This window comes from Alosa pseudoharengus, unplaced genomic scaffold (assembly GCF_046254945.1).
Source record: "Alosa pseudoharengus isolate Yale_2024_CS ecotype anadromous, Long Island Sound unplaced genomic scaffold, YU_APseudo_1.1 YU_APseudo_1.1_scf_18, whole genome shotgun sequence".
NCBI lineage: Eukaryota > Metazoa > Chordata > Actinopteri > Clupeiformes > Clupeidae > Alosa > Alosa pseudoharengus.
The window spans coordinates 27835301-27862668 of NW_027468650.1; the positions used below are offsets into that span (position 1 = coordinate 27835301).

Sequence of the window (27368 nt, forward strand, 5' to 3'; positions counted from 1 at the left end):
AAACTCGATTGGGCTCATCCTTGTGGGACTTGTGGGGATCTGCCAAGACATAGATAATTCTCTGCCCAAAATGATTCAACCTTGTTTTGCTCAGCAGGCATCTGCTTATGCAGTAACCCTAGTGCCTCCTATATTTGTTTAATTAGAAAACAAATGTGCTAATCTGTTTCAGAACATGTGTTTAGCTGAGAAATTACACACAAGAGTAAAATATTCCCCAAAGCAGACACATTTCTTTTTGGCCTACTTCTCCCAGGTCCCATTCGAGTCTAATAGTGAGCTTCATCTTTTTTTAGGATAACATATTATACAACCTTCAGAATGCCGATAGACATGCCAACATCAAATAGGGTTTGTCAACATGAAGTGATGTGAACTAAAGGTAGATGTTTGGCAGACATGTCACCCTCCCACTTACACCCACAATACGCAATATGTGCACACACACACACACACACACACACACACACACACACACGCATTGCATACACACATCACCACCCCTTCAGTCAGTCTTGTGTGTGCTGCTCAAACCACACCATGGCCGTGTTCCAGATGGCTGCCCAAAGTGCGACGGTGGGGGATTTTTTGGACCCAGTCACACCCACCAAAAATAGGCAGGCAAGATAACGCAAGCAGTCATCCATGACCTGTGCTGGCTGCTCTCCTCGGCCTCTGCTTGGCCACAGCGCAGCAGCCATGCACTGGGACGCAGTCCTCACTACAAATGGCAAAATCACAGACTGTTCCGCAAACACTCTACTGTTACAATACCCCTGGTCTCAACTCCATTTGAGCAGGTTTGTGTTTTTGCAAGTGTGTGTGTGTGTGTGTGTGTGTGAGAGAGAGTGTATGCACTTCAAACTGCTTTATGGGCAGATCAGTTGTCTGGAACTCAAACAATGGGTGCTCATCAATATCTGTCACAGACCAGGGGTGTTGGGGGCTGGGAAGGTCATATAGTCCGTCTGTGTGAGACGTATGGGGGGATGGATATGGAGGGCTTTTTGGGGATGCACCAAGTAAGACACAAAGACCTTCTGCACACTCAGCCTGAGCGAAGGCTGTCATTTTGGACTTGAATGTCTTTATATCTTTATATGCTTTGTGTCTGTTTCGCACATCCAAGAATCAGTGGACTATAAGCCAAATCTGGACCGGACCCAGTCAAGATGCACTCCAGTTTAGGGCCCAGAACCACTCCACAGTCAGTGAGCCAAGAGACACAATGTGGAGACACAATGCATGATACACAGTGTCTGCATGAGACACCATGTTTGGCAACATCTTTCCGTTAATTTTGCCTTCCTCTTTTCAGCGACAATGCTGAAGTGCTACATTTTTCAGCTGCAGTGTGAGGAAACATTAGCCTATTATATATATTGTGGAGTTTCTGAATTAAGGGTAGAATGTGTATAGCCTATACTGCAGTGATATTCAGCAAAATGAATAATAAGCTTACTGCAAAATGCATTGAGGCAGACATTAGATGCAGGAGAATCTAATAGGGAAAATTCAGTCAAAAGTCCCCAGCCCAGACCATTTCTGTACTTGTTTGTGTGGCTTTGATAACTACTTGCTGAGTAGGCTACTTATTGGAAATATATTTACTCTACCAAATAAACAAGGCTAGTTAAAGTATCCCCAAAACAAGGTCTTCTACTCCCTTAATTTGTATGTGCATGAGATGACATGGCAATTGCTTTGACATGGTTTGGAGTGGATGTGTGTGTCCATGCGGTTATATCAATCTTCAGCAATCAGCACATTGCCCATTAATAGTTTCTTGTGCAAAGAGTATCAAAGTAATCATTCTGGTATTTTTTGATACAGAATTCGATTTTCAATGTAAAAACCCAAATCAGCCTGCACAGTGAGCATTTTGCTTAGTGGATCATGACATGATTAAACTCTGTTGACGTGTTCCCTGCGATAAAGTGCAATTTTTTTCTGAAAGAAACAATTGACATCTTTGTCATATCCGTTGTGCACGGAAATGGTCTGACAGTAGAATATCACAGGAATTTCTTGTCTGAATTGTCTAGTCAAGGGTAGGCTAAACACCATCCTAATTTCTGAGCAGTAGCAAGTGAAAGACTCGTTAACATACTGTGCATAAACACACAAAAATGTTACTTATGTGTCCATGCCTAATAGCCTAAGGTTAAATTAAATGGCACACATTCCGAAAATAAATGGCACACATTCCGTGTGTAGCTGTCCCGTTCTTACCTTCTGACCAAGACAAAACTGTTTACCAGCGCTCCGTCTGGGCGGGGTGTGGTGGTAGCCCCAGCCAATCAGGCGTTTTTTTTTTTCTCGCACAGACTACCGAGCGAAGTTGTGTGAGACAACCAGTCTAGAGTAAGTCTGATTTCAGGATGGATGCAATACCTTGTTGTCTCATATTTTCGCTCGTGTTCTTTGGAACTGGGATTGAACAAACCCAAGGTAAGGGGACGTTCTACAGTTGTGTGTTGTTTTCTGTGCCATGGCAATGTGTTTGCCGTGAAGTTTGATCTCAGAGCGTTCGTTGTTGCTCTTTGTCTCAAGAAGCCTCAGCCCCAAAGACTATTTCAAAGATGGCGCAGGTCAGAGAGACCCGTTCTGTCAGAGGAATGCACATTGTTAGGGGAGTGTGTCACCGTAGAAATGTGTGGGGTACATCTAGAAAGAAGTTACCTCAAGGGCTTTTAGCTCAGATAAGGACTGTTGTGCAGTACACAGCGGCCAAGTTATTTGGAACCTGCTGGGTGAACTGCTCCCGATTAATATTCTCAGTTGAGCAAATACAAAGTTGGCATCCCACATGACCGCTGTTTGTTTTCATCAGACCATACGAGATTTCGCTTTGGAACCCTTCAGCCGAAAACTTGTTAACGTGGCGAAAAAGCGAAGCTGAGCAGCACGAACCCTGTGTAAAACTTATTATTTTTAATGAAGCTATCCTAACACCGACCTGGTCATCGATAGACACGGCTTAATGTTAAACCAGACCCATAACGTTGTTTTGTTTTATAGTTTAACAACATTTCACGTTAATGTCAGCTAGTTTGTCGGCTAACTTTGGCTAATGTTATATGTCCGGTAACGTTACTAGTCACATATCCAAAGCAGACATCGTCAGATTATTGTAAACTAGTTGGGTGGAATCCAGTTAAACCAGCTAGCTAACGGTAGCTGATCAAGCTGTTCCCCTTCATCTCGTACTGTATATAACTGGCATTTCATTGGCTTTATAGTTTAACGTTAATGTTACCCAGTGGTATTTTTTGATACAGTCGATTAATGTTAACTTACGTTGACCTACCTTAGCTAACGTTACTTCATGCATATCCGCAAAAGCGAAACGTTAACGTTATTGCTAATTTTGGCCGATCGAAGACAGTCAACGTTTAGTAATGTTGGGTCCGGGCAGTGTTTGTAACTTTGATATGTGCAATGGGCAGCTGGCTAGTCAGAGCTTACATTACTTGTATTTATAGCTGGCTAGCTCATAAGGTAAAATATTCACGAGAAATGTATGGTTACAAACCAGGACATTGCCACTGTCCGGTAACGTTAACTTTCGTAATGCCGTTTAATTTATTGTTTGCATTGTTAAAATATGATGTTCGGATCAATTGACAAATATGTAACGTCATGTATGACAGGTAACGCGTGCGTGTGTCACATTTTGCTATTGCCAACGTGAAAGACATCTGTTCAATATCCAAATCAAGTAGCCTAAGCACATCAAGTTGAATCAGTAGCAGCTATGCTGTGACGTCTATGGAGCGCGTGCTGCTGAAATCAAATGCAGTACTGCCAAAAAGTCTCTACCATAAAGATACTACATTTATTCTATTAAACATCAGCCAAAGTTATATTAGTAAACCCTGTGTTTGTCTTAATATATGCATCGTGTAAGAAAAATGGCATAGCCCAAGTTGATTTTCTTGCATAGCAAGAAGCTTTTGTCAAGCAGGGCTTCCGCACGGCTTTCTTCTAGGTTGATGGTACCGAGGTTTGGCCATTTGCATCAGTGTTCTCTATAACGAAATCAATAATCTCGGAGCACAGTTCACTGGTTGATACAACAGACCACTTAGGCGGATTGAAGGTTTTGTGGAAGTGAGCTCGATCCTCATCTGCTGTTTGCCACAAGCCCCTTTTTATAATGGGAGGAGTTATCTGATTGTGTCGGGGCTGCTGCTGCTGCCCCACAGACGTGCATTTCAGTGGTGTTATCAATAATGTATGGCGTTTTTAGAGACTGACGTCTACTCTGACTGACTGCTTTCTGAGGCTGTGATTAAATGCTCGGGGTCCTTTTTAAATAAATGTTTCTAATGTTGCACCAGTGAGGTGCATTGTAATGTGGAGGTGGATTTTAATTCTCTTCTCAGCTGCAGTGGTTGGTTTATGCTGAGTGCTGTGACCATAGGATGCTTTGAATTTTGAATTCCTCTCCCCAGTGCATTTAGTTTATAGGCTACTCTGCTGTACAGTCTACTGATCACCTGTGTTTACCTCCTAGCTCATCAATCTTATTGTGGAGTCCGTGACTGTTGCACATGATTGTGTGCAGACCCCCGCCCTTGACCGATGCTTTTACTGTGCTCTCCTCCTCATAGGAGTGAGCATTAAAGGCTCTCTTACGCCTCGGCCCAGGATGGCTCGTGTCAGCACGCAATCCCATTTATAACACAGAATTAAGCCACACTCAGCACGCCTTTAGTGACATCTCCCGGGTGCCACGTCAGCAAACAAACCCCATTGAAAGCGTTACCTGCCCGCCTGTACCATCCTTCTGCACCTCAGCGTGCTTGGCCTGGGGACTAGACTCCTGGGCTGTTCTGGTGCTGTGCTCTGTATTATCAATACAGCATGGATTTGTCAACATCTAACTCAGCCACCCCACCCCCACTCCCCCTCTTCACAATGGTCTTGGCTCTTTAACAGAATATATTTTTTTAATATAGGCAGGACAATTGTTGTACTACCAGTATTTGTCACTGAGGAATAGTGAGTGAGTGTTGAACTTGATGGTTGTAGGCTACTCGTAGCATATCAATAAAGCTTCCCACCCCAGAGCTCCCCTCCCAAAAAAGGCGTTCTTTGAGAACAAACAGGGCCATTGGATACGCAGTCAATACAGTGTCTTTGCATTTTGGATAGAGGAATCTGAAGCATTTGTGTGACCCTGAACCGCCTGTTGTCCTGGTTTAAGGAACCAAAACTAATTTGAGAAGTTGTATCTGTGCCAGCGGTGATTGAATGAAAAGCCACTGATGCGTTCGAACAGCTCTGCTTTCGGTTGGATCGAGAACTCTACTGCAGGGGTAGCTCTTTCGAAAGACAGACCAGGAGAAGAAGAAAAAAACTTGTTTGAAAGACTGTTCTGTGAAGAGGGTTTTTGTGTGCTTTGATTGGCCTTGTCTGCATCTGCTTTTTGAATCCTTTGTTCTTTGGAATCGCAACTTTTTGTACAAGGATGTTTGAGTGTTTGTACAGCCTGAATGAGTACCATGGGATTTTTGGTGTGATTAAGACTTAAAATTTGATTCTCAAAACCCAAATTGACCTCGTACCTTCGATTTCACTGCTAATGCACTTCCATTTGCATCTTTTTATCTTTAGCCGAGTCTCTCGTATTATTGCCATCGTCAGTGTGGAGCGATTAAGTGATTGGCGTCATTCCTTTAATCCTATCCTCCGAAGATGCCCTTATCTAAAGGAGCCTGCTTTTTACGCGATCCATTTTCTCTGCTGATGATTTAGCGAAGCAATTTGGGTTAAGTGGCTTTCTCCCGGGCACAAAAGCCACCTCCCCTCTCTCTAATGTTCCCCCGCAGCACCAAACTCCCCGCCGCCTCGGGCCTCCAGACACACATTCACACATGCGCACACACACACACACACACACACACACAGACAGACACACACATACCCACACACTGGTACACCAAGCCTACCATAATTTGGCGCAAACCTACCTTTGACTCCTCCTAGCTAAGTGTGAGGGGGTGGTGGTTTGAACTGGGAAAACGGTTGCAGTGAACTGCAACCTATCAGTGGCTATCAGTGGAGTTTGCCCCTTGATGGGGCTGATGAGGAATGGTTGTCCTCTTCATGCCTGTGGAGTTAGAACTCATTTCCTGTGTGAAGAGAAAGAGAGAGAGAGAGAGAGAGAGGGGAAGAAATAAAGAGATAAAGGGGGGTGAGGGTAAGGAATGAAAGCAAGGATAGGAGAGAGTTTTCTTTCTGCGTCTCTTAACCTCTCCTCTGGTTTCTGAGGTAGCCTAAGTGCTGGTGCCCCGCGGTCCGGAGAGGAGCAGCGCAGTACTTGGGCTAAAAACCAGAGGATCCTACACAAACTAATCAGGCTAAGAAGCAGAGGGAGAACACTGAGCTGGCGACCCAGCTCCGAAAACGGCAGTTTTCGAGCCTTCATAAGATTTCAAATCAAACACACAGACATGAGTACACAAATGGACACAAACACACACACACACACACACAGACGACCGACGCTTGTGGCTTGAAGTCCTATATATATCCCCAGCAGATGAAATAAAAAGCTCATCTGACAAAAATCAGATCCTGCCTTAGAAGAAGATGTTTGTGAGCTTTTTTCTTCACTAAAATCCCCTACACAGTAACCTAAGAGATTCCATTATGCCACCGGTTTCATGATCCTTGTCAGTGTAGCTTTCCTCATGCCCATGCCACTTGGCTCATGCGTCTGTTTTAGAATGGAGTTTGGCCGTTAAATGTGTTTTTGGTCTCTCCTAGCTGCTTTAGACTTTAGACTGGCTTCCTTAAGCAGAGAAAGCAGCTGACACTCAACCCCCCCCCCCCCCCCCTCCCAGTCACCCCTCTCATCTTTGGGTCAGTGGGGGCTTTTATGGCTCAGAGGTTGCCACAGAGATTGCTTGGTGCAGAGGGTATTTACATCAAGCTCTTTGTCATGTCCCCTGACATGCTGGCCATTTCAGCCTGGGCTCTGCCTGAGAAGAGTGTTGGAAGAAGGGGTGATGCTCTGCCCTCACAGTGTGTGGACCTGGGTGTCCTGGAAAGCAGGAAGACTAATTGGAGACTTAAGACAGAACATGCATTGTGCACATTTCTTAAATTATTAGACTTAAACTACCAAGACTTGGGCAAGACGTGGGCAGCCATGGCCTACTGGTTAGCGCTTCGGACTTGTAACCGGAGGGTTGCCGGTTCGAACCCCGACCAGTAGGCCACGGCTGAAGTGCCCTTGAGCAAGGCACCTAACCCCTCACTGCTCCCCGAGCGCCGTGTGTTTACTGTGTATAGTGTGTTTCACTAATTCACGGATTGGGATAAATGCAGAGACCAAATTTCCCTCACGGGATCAAAAGAGTATACATACTTATACTTATACTTAAGACTTGGAGTGAGTGGATGTTTGCACTCTTCAGTATTATAAGTTGTCATAACATTAGCTTTGGTTTGTGGACAAACAAAAACACCTTTTTTTGGTAGAACAGTGATGATGCACGGATGTACACACAGATTTCCCACCACACTGCTCTCTGCTATCCAACAAAAGTCTTGGATGAATGCTCCCCTACTCCGGCAAACCATGGACACATAAAGAAGACACACACAGGCACACTTTCAGTTTAAGTCCTATTTTGTACGGCCTGTGAATTCCAGGTGGAGTGGAGTGGTAGCCGCCATGTCAGTGCCACCTCCCTCGCACTGTAGCTTACAGGAGGAAGTAAGTGTGTGTGTGTGTGTGTTAGCGCCAGAGCTAATTATCACCTGGAGACTGTGTGAGTGGCAGCCATTTGCAGAGAACAGGGTCACCGCATGGCTGCTTGAAGCCCAGCAGAACTGTGTGCCAAAACCTGTTGCTGTTGTCATCAAAAACATTTTTTGCACGGGGAGTGCGAATGAGTACGCTGCCCCAGGAATGGCATCTTCATGCTATTTATACTAGGCGTGGATGCACTGGTGTCTCTGCTACTGTTTGTCTCTGCCCCTGAGCCGTAGAGCCTGAGAGTCTGGTTTGAGACTTTGTTTGGAAGGTCCTTGGTGGACTTGGGCTTGGTTGCTGTAAAAGTGTGATTTTCAGCCAGTCTCGTAGCATCTGGAATGGTAATAAGCTTTAAGTGCCATTTGAACAGCTGTGCCTGGGAAAGATGGCTCACTCTTAAGTAAACCTGATAAATATTTATGTGAGAACACGTTAGCCTGTACCGTACCCACATTTGTTAAGCAAATGTTTGCAGGCCGTTTTTTCCCTCACCGTGCCTGAGAATACTTATCAATATAGGCTCTCTCACATATGTTCCCATCCTCCTTTACGTCAATACACTGACATACCTCAGTGATCATCAAATCAGAAGTGAGTTAATGGTTGAACTGGTCTAATTGGCAAAGTCCACACAAACTACCAAGGACCAATGTAGTTTTTCTAAGATTTATCATTGTCACTCTTGTAGAAACCACCGGAATCTTAAAACGGCTTCTCTTCTTTATTGATCTGTGCTATGTAATTTATTTGCATCAGCATGGAGCCACGTACTTTTTTATATTTATTTAATTTAGGCCAGACAAAGGGTGAACGCAGTGGCAGTGATGGGGTGGCGGGGGTGCGACTAGGCTGAGCCATGGGCCGGGGTGGACCAGCTGAGAGCGAGAGGGGTCCCGGCGCCCAACCCCACATCTGTCATGGACAAAAGATTGGCAATAATGAGGGGGGGGGGGGAATGCAGGGGCAGGCCATGACCTATGGAAATGACTCTGGGAGCCCCGTTGGGCCCATTGAGGGGGCTGGTGAGATTTAAGAGGCCAACATGAGGCTGAGGTGGGGGGTTGGACCGCGCAGTGTGTGTGTGTGAACGTGGGCGTGAGAAGCTGTGTTTACACAGGGGCTGAGGCATGCAAGTGTGCAAAATCATTCTCGTTCTCTCCCTTTCTGTAACGTGCGAGAGAGGAGGGGAGGGTAAATGGGGAGAGCTGGAGGGTCGTGCCGAGGCGTCTGCCTGCAAAGAGCTTTAAGGTAACCATATTCTATCAGGCAGCAGCGGGGGGAGCAGGGATGGTGCGGTTGCTGGGAAACGGGAGTAATTAATTCCACTCGGCATGAAGGTGAGCACAAGGAGTGAGAGCTCACTCGCTCACTCAAGCTCTGACGAGGCGCACATGTGACTTAAGCCGCCACCCCCCTTCTACCCCCCCACACACACACACACACATCTGTTTGTCTGTTTTCCCATCAGCCCTTACTGCATCGCGACACCCCCCCCCAGCTCCCCCTTCATTACTGGGCTTGGACGGGGGGGTCGACAAAGCAGGAGCAATCCCAGAGTTATCGTCCATCAACAGAACCCCCCCTCTCACACACATCACCCCCACTGCTTTCCTTAGAACATAATCTGGCTCAGCACGTGGCGGAGCGCTGTGCTTAAAAGTTGAGACAACGGGGGTCCGCAGATGGACGAGGACATTGGTATTAAGCTGGACGTGGGACCCCCTCATCACCCCCCGCTCCTACACACACACACACACACACACACACACACACACACACTTAACCCTTCATTGAAGCCTCCCACCATTTTCCATTCCAGACTGACCCCCCTGCAGTATCCATGTCCCCCTTCTCTGTAGTCTTTGTCTGCGTCTGATCCCCTGTCTTGGTTTTTATCCCCAAATGCCAGATTTCAGCTGCTTCTGAGAACCTGTTTCGATGCCTGTTCGTTCTTTTTTCTTGTAATTTTTAAAAGCCTCCAGTGCTCAGATTTTTTAAATTGCCATTCTGCTACAAACACAAGGTTAAGCAGTCCATGTGGAATTAGCGAATAAAATAAAAATATGGCAGTCAGAGTATCTGTAGCCTGAATTTGTTTTATTTTTAAATTCTATTCAGACTATTTGTCCTTGACAATACATACCGTATTGTCCCTGCAGGCATGCTCAAAAAAAGACTTATTTCCGAAGTACTTTATTGTGTAGGTGGAATGCTTGATCTTCCGAGATTTCTAGAACTAGAACAGTGCAAACATTTGAAATGATTGTTCATATGGTCTGAGGAACATCTTCTTTTCCTCCAAAGAACAAAAGTAATACTCAGGGCCTAATTTTTAACACAGGATTGCAGGTATAGCGCATAATTTATTCAAGTCCCGCAACTCTAGCCATCATGCGAAAAATTCACACATTTTACTGCGCTGTTTGATGATGTTAATCTAATAATGGAGCAGTGTGAATGTGGGACCGGATGGACCAAATTCTGACTTGAATCGAACATAACCCCATGTAAAGATGCGCACAGAACCACTTTGCAGGTGCTCTCTCTCTATCGCAGCAGGACTTGTCACTGCTGAATTCAAATTATGGTAGGTACTTCTACATGATCTGCTAACCGACAGGAAAGGAAAACAAATGTTTAGTGATCAGGAACTGTCAGGAATTTTGCAAACACAGAAGGATTACATAGAGTGGCCATGAGACGCGAGGGAGCATTGATGTGTTCTCCATTTGAGGAATGTAATCGATTGCGGAGATGCTTCATACTAAAACAGCGATCAAACATTATCTAATTTATTATGACGTGTTTTCAACACTTACTCCTATTAGAAAATCAAAACCAAAATCATGTAAGTAAAGTCTATGTTAAGTGTTCTTCTCTCATTGATGCCTGTAATAAGGAAAATGCCATTTCGGTTTGTAAAATGTATGCCCCCCCCCGAACTGTATTAATCCCCCCTAAGTGGAACCCCCCCCCCCCCTCGCCATTTTGAAAAATTAATTTTAAGCCCTGACACTGCAGAAATGTAGTAGAACTATACATCACATCACCTTTGTAGTGCTACAGACAGACTTTTTTTCACATTCTTGTTGAGAAGATTCCACAAAGAGCTTCGCTATAAAACTTGCTGTTCATCTCTGTTACATTGTTTGATTTGAACACCTCAAAGCCACATATCGTTTCGTTTGATGTAATTCAGAACTATGCTTGGCGTTAGTCTAGCCTAGAATCATGCCTTGTGTGCCACTCCACTTTATAGTCAGTTATCACCATGCCTCTCACTTTTATCTATTGCCAGTGGAATTTTTCCAGTTTCTCAATTCTTTAGCTCCTAGTGTGCGTCAGAGAGCGAAGCGAGGTATTGCCTTCATCTCCCACTGCAAAGTCAGCAGGCAGAGCCAGGAGCCTGCGCTGGTAAATGCTGGATAATTCAATGACTGGCGTTAGCGACTGCAGTCAGCGGCTCCCAGGATGTGAAATCCAATTGCCATTGATTCTTGAAATTCGAGGCTGTTATCTTTGGATCTTTTTTTCCCCTGTGTAGTGCGGTGGGTATCAGATTAAACATTCTCCATCCATTTCATTTGCAGCCTCTTGAGATGCAACTCAATAGTGGGTACTTGAGGCATGGCCTAACACCCCCCCACCCTTTTGTTCTCTGTGCTGTTAAAAAAATAAGTCTTATTTAGTCTTAATCAGATTTGGCTGCACAGAATTCAATTAATTTAAGACATTAGGCGATTTCAATGACTGCGGATTATGCTCTTCAGAATTGCTGGTGGAATATCTCATGCCAAATCCCCCCTCCCCAATTGATTTTTTAAAAAATGACAAATGCCAGAACTGTTTTCTTATCCTCTTTCCCTCTTTCTTTCTTTCTTTCTTTTGTTCTTTCATTTTTTCTTTCTTCTTTCTTGTGCCCTTGTTCAAGGTTGGTATATGTCTTTGCAAATGTATGTTTGCTCTGCAAAACCCTCAGTCATGAGTTCTGTGTTGCATTCACACGTCCGCTCTGATGATCGTGCCAGATGGTGAGCATGTTAATTTCCCATAAATATCACGCCGATTAAAGAGCTCTCAGCGCTTGACTGGCGGTGTCGAGGGAGTGGCCATGTGAGGGACCCCAGATGCGGTAGGGGGGCTCTGATGCGTCTGCCAGAGCCACGGAGGTTTGGCACCCCTGCACATGAAAAGGTGCGATCCATAGGAGTTAGGTGTCACTGGGTCATTTCTGTTGGGTGAGTCAGCTGAGGTCCCAGTCTGCCTTCAGCCTTGGGTATTGATCTGGCACCCACGCCTGCCACCACTTCAGTTCAGCAGTGTGGACACGTGTGTTTGAAACTGCAGTTTCCAAGCAGGTCTTATATCACAGCATCAGGCCTATTCATTACAGAAGAAATTAAATGGCAGTATGAAAGGAATGTATTATGGTTGGAGTTATTGAATGGGGAGAAAAGTGGTATCCACTTTTCAGATTTTCATTTTGTGATTTTGCTTTCATCTAGTAGAGTTTCTTGTGCTTACAGTCAAAGCATCAATTTTTTCATTAAATGTGAGTGCACAGAATGTGTTGCCACTAAAAGAAGTTACAGCAGTGTTGGAGATGTGCTTATTTTGAATGTCAAGCCTCCCACTTCCATTTCCACCCCAAACAGTTGTGTACAGCGTGAGATCAGTAAGAAAGTGATTTTGGGAGCACTTTGAAGTGTTTTTGAGAGGACTTTGGCTGTACGTGCTGTGACTAATCTCCCTAGCAGGCAAGGGGAATATGTGTTGCTACCTTTAACAGGTACTGATAGTTGGGACGTGGTTATCAGCAGGCCGGCGGCATTCTTTTTCGGAATGTGTCTGGTTATTTTTGTTTGTTTGTTTGCTAGGAAGTGTGTTTGTGACTTAAAAGGATTGGCCACGCAGTTTTGCATCCTGATGTGGCATTGTGAAGTAAACTCAGTAACAACACACACACACACATGCACAGTGTTTCCCACAGAATTTGATTGAATTTGTGGTGGTAGCATGACAACGGGGGGATTAAGATTGTCTTGGTAGTGTATAGGTCTAATTGACGTCACTTTAAGACGTTCGTGAGGAAACCCTTGCAAGTGTAACACAGTTAAAAGGCTGCTGATGTGTGGATGCATTTCATAAAGTTTTCTACGTAGTTAGTTAAAATAAAGGTTCATACTTCTCCTTGGACAAGCACTTTTGAGTCTTGGAAAACACTTTTCCATTTACATCAGGATTTTGCAAACATTCAGTGTCGGAGTCAATAAAATGAGCCCTGCATGAGTAACGAAATGGACAAGCAGCTGTAAGTAAGCATGCTAAACTCGACATCCAAACAGTACTCTAACGTTAGCTTTGAGATACTGCTTGATTGCATAACTTAACTTAGTTTAGTCTCCTCAATGTACTATGTTGTGATAAGACCTTCGCAGAGTTAACTTTAATGCAGCAGTTTTGAACAAATTTGCGCAGCATTGTCACGATGCTAAGCGGATTTAAGCGTTAATGTTTTGTCAAATGCACATGCAGAGGAGGGGCAGCGGGCTCGTTACAAGAGAGAGCGGGGCGGGGCAAGGAAAGGCTGCGTGCGTAAAAAGCGAGGCTCAATGAAAGGATTTTATCTTATCTTTAATTTAAATAGTACAACATAGATGTGTGGTGGCCGGTTTTGATTTCGTGGCGCCCCGCCAGATTAGTCAACGTATGGGAAACACTGCATTCATATAGATAGCTAGCACTCTCAAACTCCAACTCACAGCTGTTCAAGGAGTGTTGAATTTGGGGTGATTGTCCTTTTGAAGGCGAAAGCACTGGTGTGGGACAGTGGGTCATTTATTTTTTTTTTTTACAGAAAAGCTCAAGGTAAAAGTGAAGGAGTGGATATGGGAAGAGATGGAGTGTGTGTGTGTGTTTGTGGCGCCTATGTGTGTCGAGGAAAAGGGAAGTAAAGGGCAATAGAGATGGAGGAATAGAAGGTGGTGGCGGGGCAGGACTACAGATTGCCAAGAGAGCAAGACTTGCAAATGAAACTAGACTTGGTTCGACATCTGCACATTAGATTTAATGTTGCTCCATTTAATTCTGATTGGACAAGTGATGAATCAAATGCGACCATCTTGAAAATAAGGTGGTGTGCCACTAGAAAAAGGTGTCTGAAATGAGGCAGTTTCATTTGCCAACATGTGGCCTAGAAGGTGATCCCACCTGTAATGTTGTATCTGGGGTCCTGGGAGGGAGAGATTATGTACTGCAGTTGGACTCAATTACTCTGAAATTCAACAGACTTTTAGCAATTTACACCTGGTTGAACAGAATTCATAGAATCGGCTCTCAATAACGACTGCTTGCAGCAGCCTGCTTGTCCAGGTGTGAACAGTTCTACAGCCCAGCTTATTGGAGAGATGTTGCGCTGCGACAGTTTCACCGGAGCCCTGCCGTTTGGCGCCGCAAAAAGGGCTTCATTCTGCTATCAAAGCATAGAGATTACTGCAACACGTCTCTCTCTCTCTCTCTCTCTCTCTCTCTCTCTCTCTCTCTCTCTCTCTCTCTCTCTCTCTCTCTCTCTCTCTCTCTCTCTCTCTCTCTCTCTCTCTCTCTCTCTCTCTCTCGCCAGAAACTTGGAGTGTGAGTATTGTCTCTGCTTAAGCAGTGAGAGACATGCACTCATCCACTCTTGCCAGAAACTTGGAGAGAGTGTGTTGCGCTCGTCCGAAGCGCCTAATTAGTAGGCTGTGTTCTCCGGTCTGCAGACAGTGCCTGGGGTAATTCAGAGGTCTGCATCCATATCTGTCAGTCGCTGGCTGGTCACCATTGTGTTTTGGAGAGGAGAATGCTTAAGGCACAGTAATACACGTGGGCTTTGGGGTGTGATCTGAAAGCAGATGAAAACACGTTGTCAAAGGGCTCTTCCTGACAGACAGAACTCTGTGGGCTGGTAGGTATTTATATACAAAAGCCTTTTTCTTGAGTGTCAGGCCTTCACTTTAGTGTGGTTTTGTGACTGTCGGTTACATCAGGACGCAGTGGAACACTGTCACTTTGAATTGTGTGTGTGTGTGTGTGTCTGTGGATTATTATGTCGGTCACAGGTACTTGTGTGTAACACTGCTGAAGGCCATTGAGCACACATTGCCTATAGAATACATAAGATCCTAATTGTTGCTGTCGGGGGGAATCACAAGAGCAGCGCATATGATTTAAATGGACACGGCATAAAAGCTGCCCCTGGAGTCAGTGTTCCATCGTGTCTGGTTCAGGCCATAGGTGTCCCAGATAGGCTTGTGTATGAGAGAGGTGCTTAAACGTGCCCCATTCTCCAGAGCTGCACACTCCCTCCGTCACGAATGTTTTAAACGGCCATCTGCTCCTTGAGCAGTCCCTTTTTCTGGGTCCCTTTGAGGTGATTGATTAGATGTGTTTTTCCTGCTTGTTCTGTTGGCATGCCTTAGAGAAAATTGCCCATGAATAGTGCTTTTGAGTCCACCCTGCCATTTCTTGCATTAAAAGGAAAAGTGTGTGTGTGTGATTATCCGAATGTCTATGGAGATGTCTGTGGTCCGCGTTTTGCATCCGTTTTAGTAAATGGGATTGGATCTTAATCCTGGCTGTAGAGCTTAACTGTACATGGAGCCTAATGTAACCCTAAGATTACACACGCCTCGCTTTTAATGCATGTTATCAGAGCATCTCTTTGTTCTGTTTGTGTGTGTGTGTGTGTGTGTGTGTGTGTGTGTGTGTGTGTGTTCGTTCGTTTCTCTCTTGCGGCCTCTCAGGGGAATACAAAAGCAAATCCATTTAACCCTATAGCGCTGGCTGACAGCGATGCATTGTTCCCTGTTGCCTGGATACGACAGCAACCCCTTGAAAACTGCGTTGCAATGGGGTTGCGACTGCGTGGCAATAAGGGGCAGGACTACGAGGATGTCACAGCTCGGTACTCCACTGAAGGGGAGGCACCTTGTCCCTCAGTCATGGCAGATGCTGCTGCTGCCTCAGCCCCCAAGAGAACAGGACCACACACACACACACACACACACACACACACACACACACACACACACACACACACAGGAGCCTTTGGACTTTGGATTTTTTATTTATTTTTTCCCCAGGTGGCTTTGAAGTTACGAGATTTCGGTATGCAATCTGTAGCCAAACATCGTTAAGTTGGGAGAGTAATTGGATGCCCTTTAATATAGCTTAAGTCAGACCACTGATAAAAAGGAATCAGGGTGTGCATGGTTGGTCCAATGAAAACATTTAATTTAATTTGGCGCCCTTTGGAGAAGGAAAGAATATGACTGAATCAGAAATTAATTGGAGCCATGACTCGCGTCGCTTTCAAGGCTTAGCTGAGTGATTTTCAGAGGTGTTGGAACTCAGAACTAGTGATCGTCATCATCGGCCCCTTCTGTAAACCCACTAGACGTATGCAGACCCTGCTTTTGCAGACGTAACATCCATGGCACCTTGCCCACCATGCAGAGCATCTTGGGATAGCAGTCATTGATTGAGCGTATTCTCGGTCTACTAGGTTAAAATGTGACCTAGTTTCCTTGTTTTGTTTGTTTGTATTGTGTCCTTTTCTCTCCCGTGAGTGTCCATATATCTTGTTCTATTCTGAGTTCTTTATTTCGTGTTCTTGTTCCGTGTTGATGCCAACGTTGCACAGTTGCCAGATTCCTCCCTCCGCAAAAAAGGACGGCCAGCGAAGGTGCAATGTCACTAGTCTAATGAGCACAACACCAGGAGGAGCCGAGTGTGATATGTGGTTAATGAGCCAATTTGTTGGTTTCCGCGTGGCGCTTTGCTGGTGAATGGGCTGGAGGGGAAACTGGGCTTGAAGTGTGCGTCTGTGTGTGTGTGTGTGTCTGTCTGCTGCGCATCCATTGCGGCTCCGTCCATTACGCTGATGAGGGCTGTGTCCCAGGATGCGGCTCGTCAGTAGTGACATGACCTTGCCCTCGAGCCAGAAGGGACACGCAGCACACTGCACTGCTTGGACCTGGTCAGAAGAAGTGTGTATGCACACGCACACCCATACACACACACACACACACACACTCCCATCACCAGCGGGAGGAGGAGACTGATGTAATGATGATGTAGGCTAGCAGACTGATCATCACAGTTGTCACCAGTGCTGTGTGTGTGTGTGTGTGTGTGTGTGTGTGTGTTCGTATGGTCACACTGACACATACTGTTTCTTTGGCATGCACACAAGTGCAGTGTGAGTAGTGTTCAGTCAGGCTTGACCCCCCCCCTGTCATTAGCAGTAGTTGTTTAACATCGAGGATCAGAGATTGGTGTGTGTGGGATCGGGTGGGAGAATGCCTGTGTGTGTGCATGCTTGTGCTCATGTGCCTCGCACACTTCTGTACGTGTGTGTGTGTGTGTGTGTCCACGTCAGTACTCATAATTTCTGAGGTACTGTTCTGTTTCCTTATGAGTAGGTTCTCGGTCTGTTAATGTTTTCATGTTGTTCGGCATTTCTACCTCAGCAGCTGAAAATACTGAATCCTTTTCAAAAAGTAGGCTATTGCTTACAGCGTCAAAAAACAATGTATAAACTGCGGCTAATAGTTGGGAAATTACAGTATACAGGCCTGTGTCTTACAGAAAAGCACAATCCTTCTGGTTCTTAATCACAGCGCTTTAATGGCTGCTCTAGTGGTGCCGTCGGTTGAATTTAAATAGCACTTCAGAAAGCACAGCACAAGCAGGAGTTATTATGGTGGACTTGGTTGTGTTTTCTTGCTACAATTAAATTAAAATCACACACTTAAAATTAAATGGCTGTAACAGATTAGTTGTCAACGATATAAATAATCAATTTTGTGATTGCAGCTTCTTTTTTTAATCTTACTCCTGTATGACAAACAAAATATTTTTGGCGTGTGGGCAAAACAAGGCATCTGAAGATTTAATTTTGAAATCACTGATCAACATTATTTTGATTGGCCTAATCGATTAATGGAGAGAATAACCGAATTGATAATTGAGTATTTCAGGTACCCATTCTTAACACATTTTTCTGACACAGACACAGTCAGGCAGACTTGGATGAGCGAGAAGGCTGTGCATCCAACACACCAACATCGATTGCCGCCATTGGCTAATGTTTATTTGGCCACGAAAGCCGTTTGGTGAATCCAAATCTTTCTCTTGACCTTGATGGCTCCCGTGCAAATGAGCGCCATATGTCTTTAAAATCAGAGCTCCCATTCGACCAATCACAGAGCTGGAATAGAAGCCAGGCCAGTGTCTGGTTTATGGCTAAGTTTGTCCTTATAAAGCTACAGCAGACAGTCATAGACACACACACACACACACACACACACACACAAACCCCCACAGCCACAGCAAGCTCTGTTCTTTAAAATCAAACACACACACACAAACCCCCACAGCCACAGCAAGCTATGTTCTTTAAAATCAAACACACACACACACACACATTTCAGCTGCAGTTAACTTTGTTTTTCATAACAACAGAATGTGACTGATATAGGTGTACCTAATATACATAGAATCATGCATAATTCAATAGAAAGTTTGTTGATTCTTTTTGTATGTACCTGTTGTGATCTACCTCTATTTTCAGAAGAAGAAATGCTCTGTTGTTTTTTTTTCTTTCTGTAAATCCATGTTTTTTAATCTAGTTGTTTCCTGTATGAGACTGTTGTGTTCAGCCCTTTGGAAGTGCTCAGTCTGTTCCCATTCTCCCATGGTTGCACACCACTGGAGTCATTCAGGCAGACATGTTATCAGACAGAATGAGATTGTGTGAGTGTGTGTGTGTGGGGTGTCTCTGTCTGGCTTTGTTTGGGTGGGGAGGACTGGAGGATAGTAGGGTCTTAAGTCTGAAATTTGTGACAAGTAGATTTGCACTTTGCCACACCCAGTTCTTACACACACACACACATGCACTCTCTCTCTTTGTTTTGGCTAAGAGTTGGCTCAAATAGCATGTAATGCTGAAGGGGATCAGGGCAGAAACATTACAGATTTAGATGCTGGTTTGGGTATTCCCAAGCATACTCTTGGGGACACCGAATTATTTGTGTTTGTGTGTGTGTGTGTGTGTGTGTGTGTGTGTGTGTGTGTGTGTGTGTGTGTGTGTGTGTGTGTGTGTGTGTGTGTGTGTGTGTGTGTGTGTGTGTGTGTGTGTGTGTGTGTGTGTGTGTGTGTGTGTGTGTGTGTGTGTGTGTGTGTGTGTGTGTGTGTGTGTGTGTGTGTGTGTGTGTGTGTGTGTGTGTGTGTGTGTGTGTGTGTGTGTGTGTGTGTGTGTGTGTGTGTGTGTGTGTGTGTGTGTGTGTGTGTGTGTGTGTGTGTGCGTGTGCGCGCGTGTGTGTGCGTGCTAGAGAGGCAGGGTGTGGGGGGGGGGCATCGTTTGAAAACGCGCACACACATACAGACAGGCAACCACAGGTATGCAGCCGTCCTCCACATCAGACGGATGAGCTGTACTGATGGAGATTGTGTGACTATTCTTAGTCTCGGGTGATTCAGGGTCAGCATCGCTATAGTTACTATAGTCACTGTCATACACTCCTCATCCTGGCATGTCAAAACCTGCCTGACACACACACACACACATGCACAGATGAGACATGCTCACACACACAACCAACTTGCCAGACAAGCAAACACAAGGCCTGTAGCAGTAGAGGTTTTCTTTTGAGTGTGTGTGTGTTCATTCTAGAGCCCGACCGATAAAGGATTTTGAAGGCCGAGACCGATACAAATATTTGTTGATTTAAAAATCCGATATTCCGATATATCGGCCGATATATATATATATATATATATTTTTTTTTTTTTTTTTTTTTTCAGAAACGCGTAACAAAACATTAACAGATTTCTCTAACATTAGTTATTTGTAGTTATTTATGAGTATTGACAAAAATAATATGATAATGCATTTTAAAAACAAACTTGTTTATTTTTAAATAATATTGTCACAGTGGAACAGAGGAACATCAAAATATATTAAAGTTCTGATAAATAAAATGTATAAAAATAGAAACTTAAGATATGAAACAAAAACACAATAGCAACAACAACCAAAGCAAAGTTACCAGTATTAAAAGACTTGGTAAGCTTCATAATTATAACTTTGAACTAAGACTTAATAATTACAAAAAATAATGATGACATTATTACTATCATCATCATTTGTATTATCATTAAACAAGATAAAGGTCACTCCTAAATGTTTGAGTGTGCGTGTGTAATAATTAGTCCCTATTGCTTATCCCTTTACCTGATTATTTCCATCAAGCTACATCAAACCATTTTCAATCATCAGTTGCTGCCTGCCTTCTAAAACCTACTATTTAGTGATCTAAATCCATTATGTAACTCGTTAATGCTGTGGCTGAACGACAGTCTGAAACGCACACTTTGCATCCTTGGATTTCACACACGTGTAAAAGAAAAGCTAACTTTTATGCAAAAGCTACGTTTGATACTTTTTCTCTATGTCTAAGTGTTCACTCCTCGCACGTCTAACTTACATTTTACAATGCAGGGACTGTAACTACAGATATACTAGTTATAAATACAGTAATCATTACTTTATTTAGGCAGAATAAGTTCGTTGTGGTTTTCAAGCTCATTAATGTTAACGTTAGCGGTCTTCCACTGATATTCATGGCATTAGCTAGCTTTGTGGTTAGCTAGTCTATGATGAGCCATAATTTAGCAATGGATAACGTCATACTGCAAATTGTAAAACATGCGCTTTCAAAATAACAGGCCGGAGAGAGATGATACGTCTCATTGCTATAACTGTCATGCTATTAAAGAAATACATCTTCAGTCACATTGTCAAAAGTTAAAAGGACAGACAGTCAACTACACTGTAACAACGCAACGTAATTACTAGCTAATTCCGCTTCACTCTCGACTTATTTAACAGCAGCAAAACTGGACATTGTTTTCACGAATTTTGTCATGCTTATTTGAGTTAAGAGAACTGATGGGGATGTTCTTTTAATTGTTATTCAAGCAATGTATGTCTCGAAAATGCCTAATATCGGCCGATAAATCGGTCGGGCTCTAGTTCATTCATGTCACACACACACACACACACACACACAGAATTACCAACAGCTATTCCTGAAAGACTCTCCCCAGCAACTCTCCTCTCCACTTCACCAAAAAAACTTCACAGGGACTGGATGGCTGGCTCCCAACTAAGGGTAGAGGCCAACACACACACACTCCTGCCCCTCATCTTCTTGATCTTCCAATAAAAACACACAGGTCAACACACTCCTGCTCTTGCTAGATTCACTCCACACACACACACACACACACACACACACACACACACACACACACACACACACACACACACACACACACACACACACACACACACACACAGAGGCCTAGTGAGTTGTCCTTGGGGAAGGGCATGTGTATTGTGAAATGCTTTATTGACATGGGCAGAGGAGACTGTTTAGAGTAGACCCCGAGTATGAGTACGGTCGCGCCACACTGACCTCACCGATGCATGAGGCCGGTTGGACACACTTCGGCTCCAGAGTACAAGATGAATACACACACACACACACACACACACATACACACCACTCAAGAATCCGGGCCATGGTATTCAGACCCTCTAATCCTCTCCCTGAGCAGAGGAATGTAGTGCCCCCCCCCCCCCATCTGTCTGTCTGTCTGTGTCTCTCTGTCTCTTCCTGTCCATGTTAATGTTTAATCTCCCTCCCCCTCTCCTCTCTTCTGTTCTTTTCTCTCCTTTCCTCTCTCCCCTCCTCTCTGCCCTCTAAGTTTGCTTTTGCTCTCGCACTCTGGGTTGCTCTGGATTTCTTTTCTTTACATCATTCTGTCTGTTTATCCTTGTCCAACTGCTTTCTCTGGATATTTCTGAGTTTGTGGAGTCTGCCTTTGTGTGTTTGTATGTGTTCTGTGTGTGTGTGTGTGTGTGTGTGTGTGTGTGTGTGTGTGTGTGTGTGTGTGGTCCTGCTGTCTGCAGAAAAGTTTGAAAGCAGTCTAAAAGCATACCACTGCTTTTCTCTTTCCCTTTAGCTCCTTCTCTCTATTTCCTCCTTTCCTCTCCTCCCTTGTCCCTGCACGCCCCCATCCTCCGCTCCCTTTTCCTCTCTTTTCTCTTCTTCCCCTTTTCCTCTCCTTGTCTCCTCTCTTTACGTTCTCCTCACCTGCCTTCCTTTCCTTTCCTCTCTCCTTTTCTCCTCTCCGATCTTCTCTTCTCCCCTGCTCTCCTCTCTCTCTCTACTCCTTTCCTCATCTCTCCTCCCTTCCTTTTTTCCCTTTCCTGTGCTCCTCTTCAGCATCTGTGTTTTGAGTGGTTTCTCTTATGCCCACCTCATGGCTGAATCCTCATGCCGCGAGAGAGAGAGAGAGAGAGAGAGAGAGAGAGAGAGAGAGAGAGAGATTTTTTTTTTTAAGTCTGGTTCCAGACTGTTTTTTTCCAGACAGGCACAATTAGCAGTACTTCTCGTCCAGACAGGAGAGTGTTTACTCCTGCCAGTGTTCACTTTGCCATTGCTTCGTTCTGAGCACTGAATCACTGGTCTAATACCGTACGTGCAGCTTGACTCAACATCACTGTGTAGAACATATGTCTGTCATCCAGACATGAGGAAGTCTGTGTGTGGTTAGTCCTAGTATGTGTTCATCAGTGCCTTCCACAGACCCCAAAGTCCCCATGCTCCCACACCCGTCCCCCCTCCAAAAAAAGTCTGTCGAGCCACACACACACACCCACACACACATTGGCTGTGAGCGTGACCGTGTGACCAGACAGTCCTCAAAATATTCCAGGCACCGTTGTGGTTGCAGGACGCACCCTGTTCCCGAAACGCCACACACACTTAGGAAGTCGTGCTCAGCTCTGTTTGCATAGCAAGTGAGTCATTCATTAAACTTAGGTAGGTTTGTTTGAAATACTATTGAATAACTGTTAAAGCCTGGCTCAAAGGCCATAACCAAAAAAAGGAGGACAATCCATAAGAGGACTTTTATTAAATAAATAAATGGAAACAATAAGTTATCTTCATCAGTAAATGAGTATCAGTATGTCAGTAAGGGTGCATACATGTAGCGAATGTGTGCTGAGATATGAATGCATGGATGCAAAACAGAAAAAGACGGCAACTCTCCAAAAAACGCCAAAGGCCCAAAAACAGCCCAGACCCCCTCCAGGGGTGCACAATACACCTGCTGGTTAGTAGCGTAATGGAAAGGCCCTAGCCACGTCCACGCCAGCAATTACCTGCAAGGAAGGAGACAAAGACACAGAGAGAGAAGAGAGTGTGCAAGCAGGAAGAACGGCCTGCAGCCGTCACGATCACTATTTCTTTGAAGGGAAAACAGGTCCGTATAGACTAGGGTTGGGTATCGTTTGGGTTTTATCCGATACCGGTGCTAAATCGATACTTTTAAAACGGTGCCGGTGCCGAAACGGTGCCTGAACCGGTAATTTGTTTTTAAAATGTTTTAAATTAAAATGGTCTAAAGCATGAATTGCTTTTTTTATTGATGAGACAAATTTGAACATGAAATTGAACTGTTATATTCAATTTACTATCAATATCTCATTGCTCCTATGAATAATACATTTAAATGTTAAAACAGCTTGCCATGCATGCACACACAATGGTAAGCTTTCAAGTTTACCCAGTGTAGGCGGTTTGCCATAAGGTATGTTAAAACCGCTTGCCATAAAACTGCCAGGTCATGGACAACGGCATTTGCAAGCAAGCTAATCTAACAGGGACTCTACTTTCCAGTTAATTCAGTGTGTTCCCAAATGCTTCAAGAAATGTTATGTCTTGACTTAACCCATAACACGCAGTAGTTTTGAACATGTTAGGCTACATGTCGGTGTTGAAGTGTTTGTAATTAGCGATAACGTACGGAGATGGTTTCGTAGCCTCTTTGACAGCTCAGTGACATCAGGTATGTATCGTAACACCCCCAATTATCACCAACGATGTTTTTTAACACTTCAAAATAACATTTACTAAATGAACCTTACATTTTTCAGTAGCCATAGGTGTGTAGATTTGAACAAAATCTGGTTTGGTTCTTAACGGGAGCATTTACTGCCTGAAATATCCGATTTTGTTTACCACGCTCGGAGTTATAGTGCTGGCCTGATGGGTCGCCTATTTACACCGTTTCAACGGCACATGGACGGTTAGACCGAGAATTCTCGTCGTGAAATTAAAATTCCACTGGAGCTCCAATCGGTTGTGTACACTGTTTACAGCTCTTCGAGTCACGGTAAAATGTCATTTTTGGTACATAGCTAATTTAGATACACCTATGGTGTGGGTAGTTGCGTTTCTCCGCTGTCTTGGTTTGTATAGAAATGGATATTAAGTGACACATACACGCAAGACGGTGGAAATACGGGACCGGTGGAAATAGGGGGAGTTACGATAATCTACATATTTGTTTTTTGCCAGCTAACTTTTAACATGATCTTCATATTCATTGTGATGCTATATGGACCTCATGCACATGAAAGATTAATATCATGCCATTATGTTGTTTAACACACCGTGAAATAAAGTTTTCACCTTACAACTTTGCTGATAACATTTCAAATAAATGTCAGTTATGCATTAGCAAGGATATTGTGTAACGTATAGGCTATCTAGCCTACTGTTTCTGTTGTTTCATAGCCTTTTGCTTGTGTGTAGTTAGGCCCACTGCTAGATTTTGACAGGAGCTCGCAATATCGCTTAAAAGTAAGCTACTTGGGCTCACGCAAGCTGTCAAACACTGTCCACTCATGTGGTGCACCCCTCTGGTTTATACATCCAGTGTTTATGTTAACTAACTGTATCTGGATGTGTTGCTATCAGAGCAAGACGTTAGAGATGACATGCAGTGATGCCTCGTATAAAAAAAAAACAAAAAAACGCTATTTAAGCACCGAAATGAGGCACCGAAATCCACGTTGTTATTCGATGCAGTTACTACCGTTTGTGTCGGCACCGGTGCCATATTAGAACCGTGTTTCGGTGCCCAACCCTAGTATAGACGTGGTGTAATTCATGTTTGGATTGGTGTTCTGGAGGTTCTACACACCAGTGGCGATTGCTGCTCTTTGGAACAGGGGAAGCTCTGATAAAAATGGTAAATTATTAAATTAATATTATTAAGGTGCTATATTGTTCTTTGAGGGCAAAAAGTATCCCAAACAGTAGGCTATAGAGTTGGCATGGCAGACATGGCATAATGTAGCCTACACCGTTATATAGCGCGCTACCTAATTTAGCCTAAATACACAACTGGAACAAAAGCAAGTCACAAACTCTGTAACTCCACATTACGGTTTTATTTACAGTATGCTATTTACAAAGACAAATTGAAACCGACTGTATTGCTCCCAAATTATGAGAATTTGAGCTGTAACTTGCCTTGTCTCTCGACTTCACCTGCTAACACTAACGTTAACGCATCCCTGCCTTGAACTTGAACCACTTCCTGTCAGATCGCGACATATGCTGTCAATCAAAAAGAGTCCAGCCTCTATGACGGTTCCTCCAATCATCATACAGAAGCTCGGCGTCCGGGCCATCCCACTGTCCCATTCACTCCCAGAGACGCCGGGCTTCCCTGGAAATGACGATTTTGTGGCGTTTGTCCAATAAACATGTAGATTTTCTGCACTGAGATCAGCCCACTCTGTAGTGCCATTGAAAGTCCAGTGAAGCCGAGCGTCTATGGGTTTTTGCATGGTTTTTTTTATGGATCGCGTCGTCACAGCAATGTATTACGGGTGCAAAATCACGATAAATGACCGGCAAAACCTTATTGCTGAACAAACTAGCCATGAAGATTAACATGTTTTCAGCATGTTCTAGTTGGAATAGTAGGCTAGAAGCTAATGTAATAGTGTTATTTGATGCGATTTTCCGTGATATTTTAGAGGAGGCTGAGCTTCCCCTGTAGTCTTAGAGCAATCGCCTCTGCTACACACACACAAACACGACCCTTTCAGAAAGAGTTTCTTTACTTTGTTCTCAACAAATCAATGTAGTCTGATACCGTTGCGCTTCCTCACAGAAAAACGGATGCCTGATTCACTCGCACACACACTCTCTCGGATAAGTTTTAAGTCGGAAAAAAATGTGTTTACCCTGACCACTCTTGTTCTATTGTGTTTATTTTAGAAATGACTCATCTGTTCAATTGTTTTTGTTTGTGTCTCTGTCTGAAATGCTTTTCAATTGCAATGACAATGACCGTGTGTGTGTGTGTGTGTGTGTGTGTGTGTGTGTGTGTGTGTGTGTGTGTGTGTGTGTTTTCAGCCTTGCAATGCTACTGCCAGCGCTGCCCCAACTCCACCTGCAACACGGATGGCCTCTGTTACGCCTCCGTCACCAAAACAGGCAACCACATGACCAAGAAGCAGAGCTTTTGCCTGCGAGACGACGAGCTTTTCCCGCGTGACCGGCCCTTTCTCTGCGCCCCCTCAACCAAGGACGGCACGGGCGTCTACCCTATGTGCTGCAACACGGACCTCTGTAACAAAAATCCCAACTTTGTCATTCCCGGTAAGACTTGCATGCACACACACACACAGAGACCATGGTCTCGTAGGTCCTTAAAAAGTCTTCAAATTTAATTTGTGATATTCAGGCCTAAAATGTCTAAAATTGTTAGAGAGTCAGTTTTATATTTTTCTAGTCAATTGTTTAATTTTACCAGGCTTTCTCAACAATTAAAATTTCTGCAATTATTAGGAAAAACTGCTCTGGCTAAACCTTCAGTCCTGCTATCAGTCATGAGAGTGCATTTAGCATTTTTCCTCCAACAATTAGTGGGTTTTGCATACAATAAGTCAACACCACTCATAATAATGGTATTACATTTGTTTATTTTAGATATCTTAAAAAGGTCTTGAAAATAAGTCAGTCTACGTAATTAATTATTGATAGTCAAGTTGAACTTGCAGAGTTTGGTGATGTTCTTGATCCTAGTGACTGTCTGACTGACTGTGTATGAGCCGGTAAAGGGATGTGGGGAGTGCAAACAATGGCCGTTAAGAAAAGAAACAAATGTGAAACATTCTCCAAATAGAACTGCGTTATCTTAAATCTTTGTGATGAGTGGTCTTGCCTGGTCTTAAAATAAAATATCTCTAAATAAATCTCTGTGTCCAAGACAGAATAAAAATAAAGTTTATTCTGACCGTGTAAAAGTGGTCTCTAGACCGGTCTCAACTACGTACGACAACACACACACACACACACACCCTCACACTAAATAACCTTTAGTCAATTATCTTTAGACTTGAGACTCCAAATCTCTGGGTCTGAACCTGTCTGAACCTCATGCATACACACATACTCAGAACCATGCAAATCTCAGTAAGCACAATGATGATCTGTGGTTTGCAGTCAATAATATTTATTTAGGCTTATTTAACAAAAAACACAACCTCCATGTTCCCCTTGAAACTGCGGCACGCGCACACACACATGCACACAGACACACTACACACACACACACTCAATAACCAATATTTAGACCTCTGTATGGGACTCAGATGGCACATATACTGCGGTTTATAATTTTA

General features: G+C 44.0%; 1 protein-coding gene across 1 annotated transcript in view; it reads left to right on the forward strand.

Moving 5' to 3' along the window:
- The first annotated feature begins 2358 nt into the window (after positions 1–2358).
- The window catches only part of tgfbr1b (transforming growth factor, beta receptor 1 b), a 61675-nt gene continuing 36665 nt past the window's right edge, over positions 2359–27368 (forward strand). The window contains exons 1-2 of the mRNA XM_076290811.1: positions 2359–2451; positions 26098–26343. Coding sequence (XP_076146926.1) covers positions 2382–2451; positions 26098–26343 — 316 coding nt within the window. The 5' untranslated portion in view covers positions 2359–2381. The remainder of the gene's footprint in view (positions 2452–26097; positions 26344–27368) is intronic.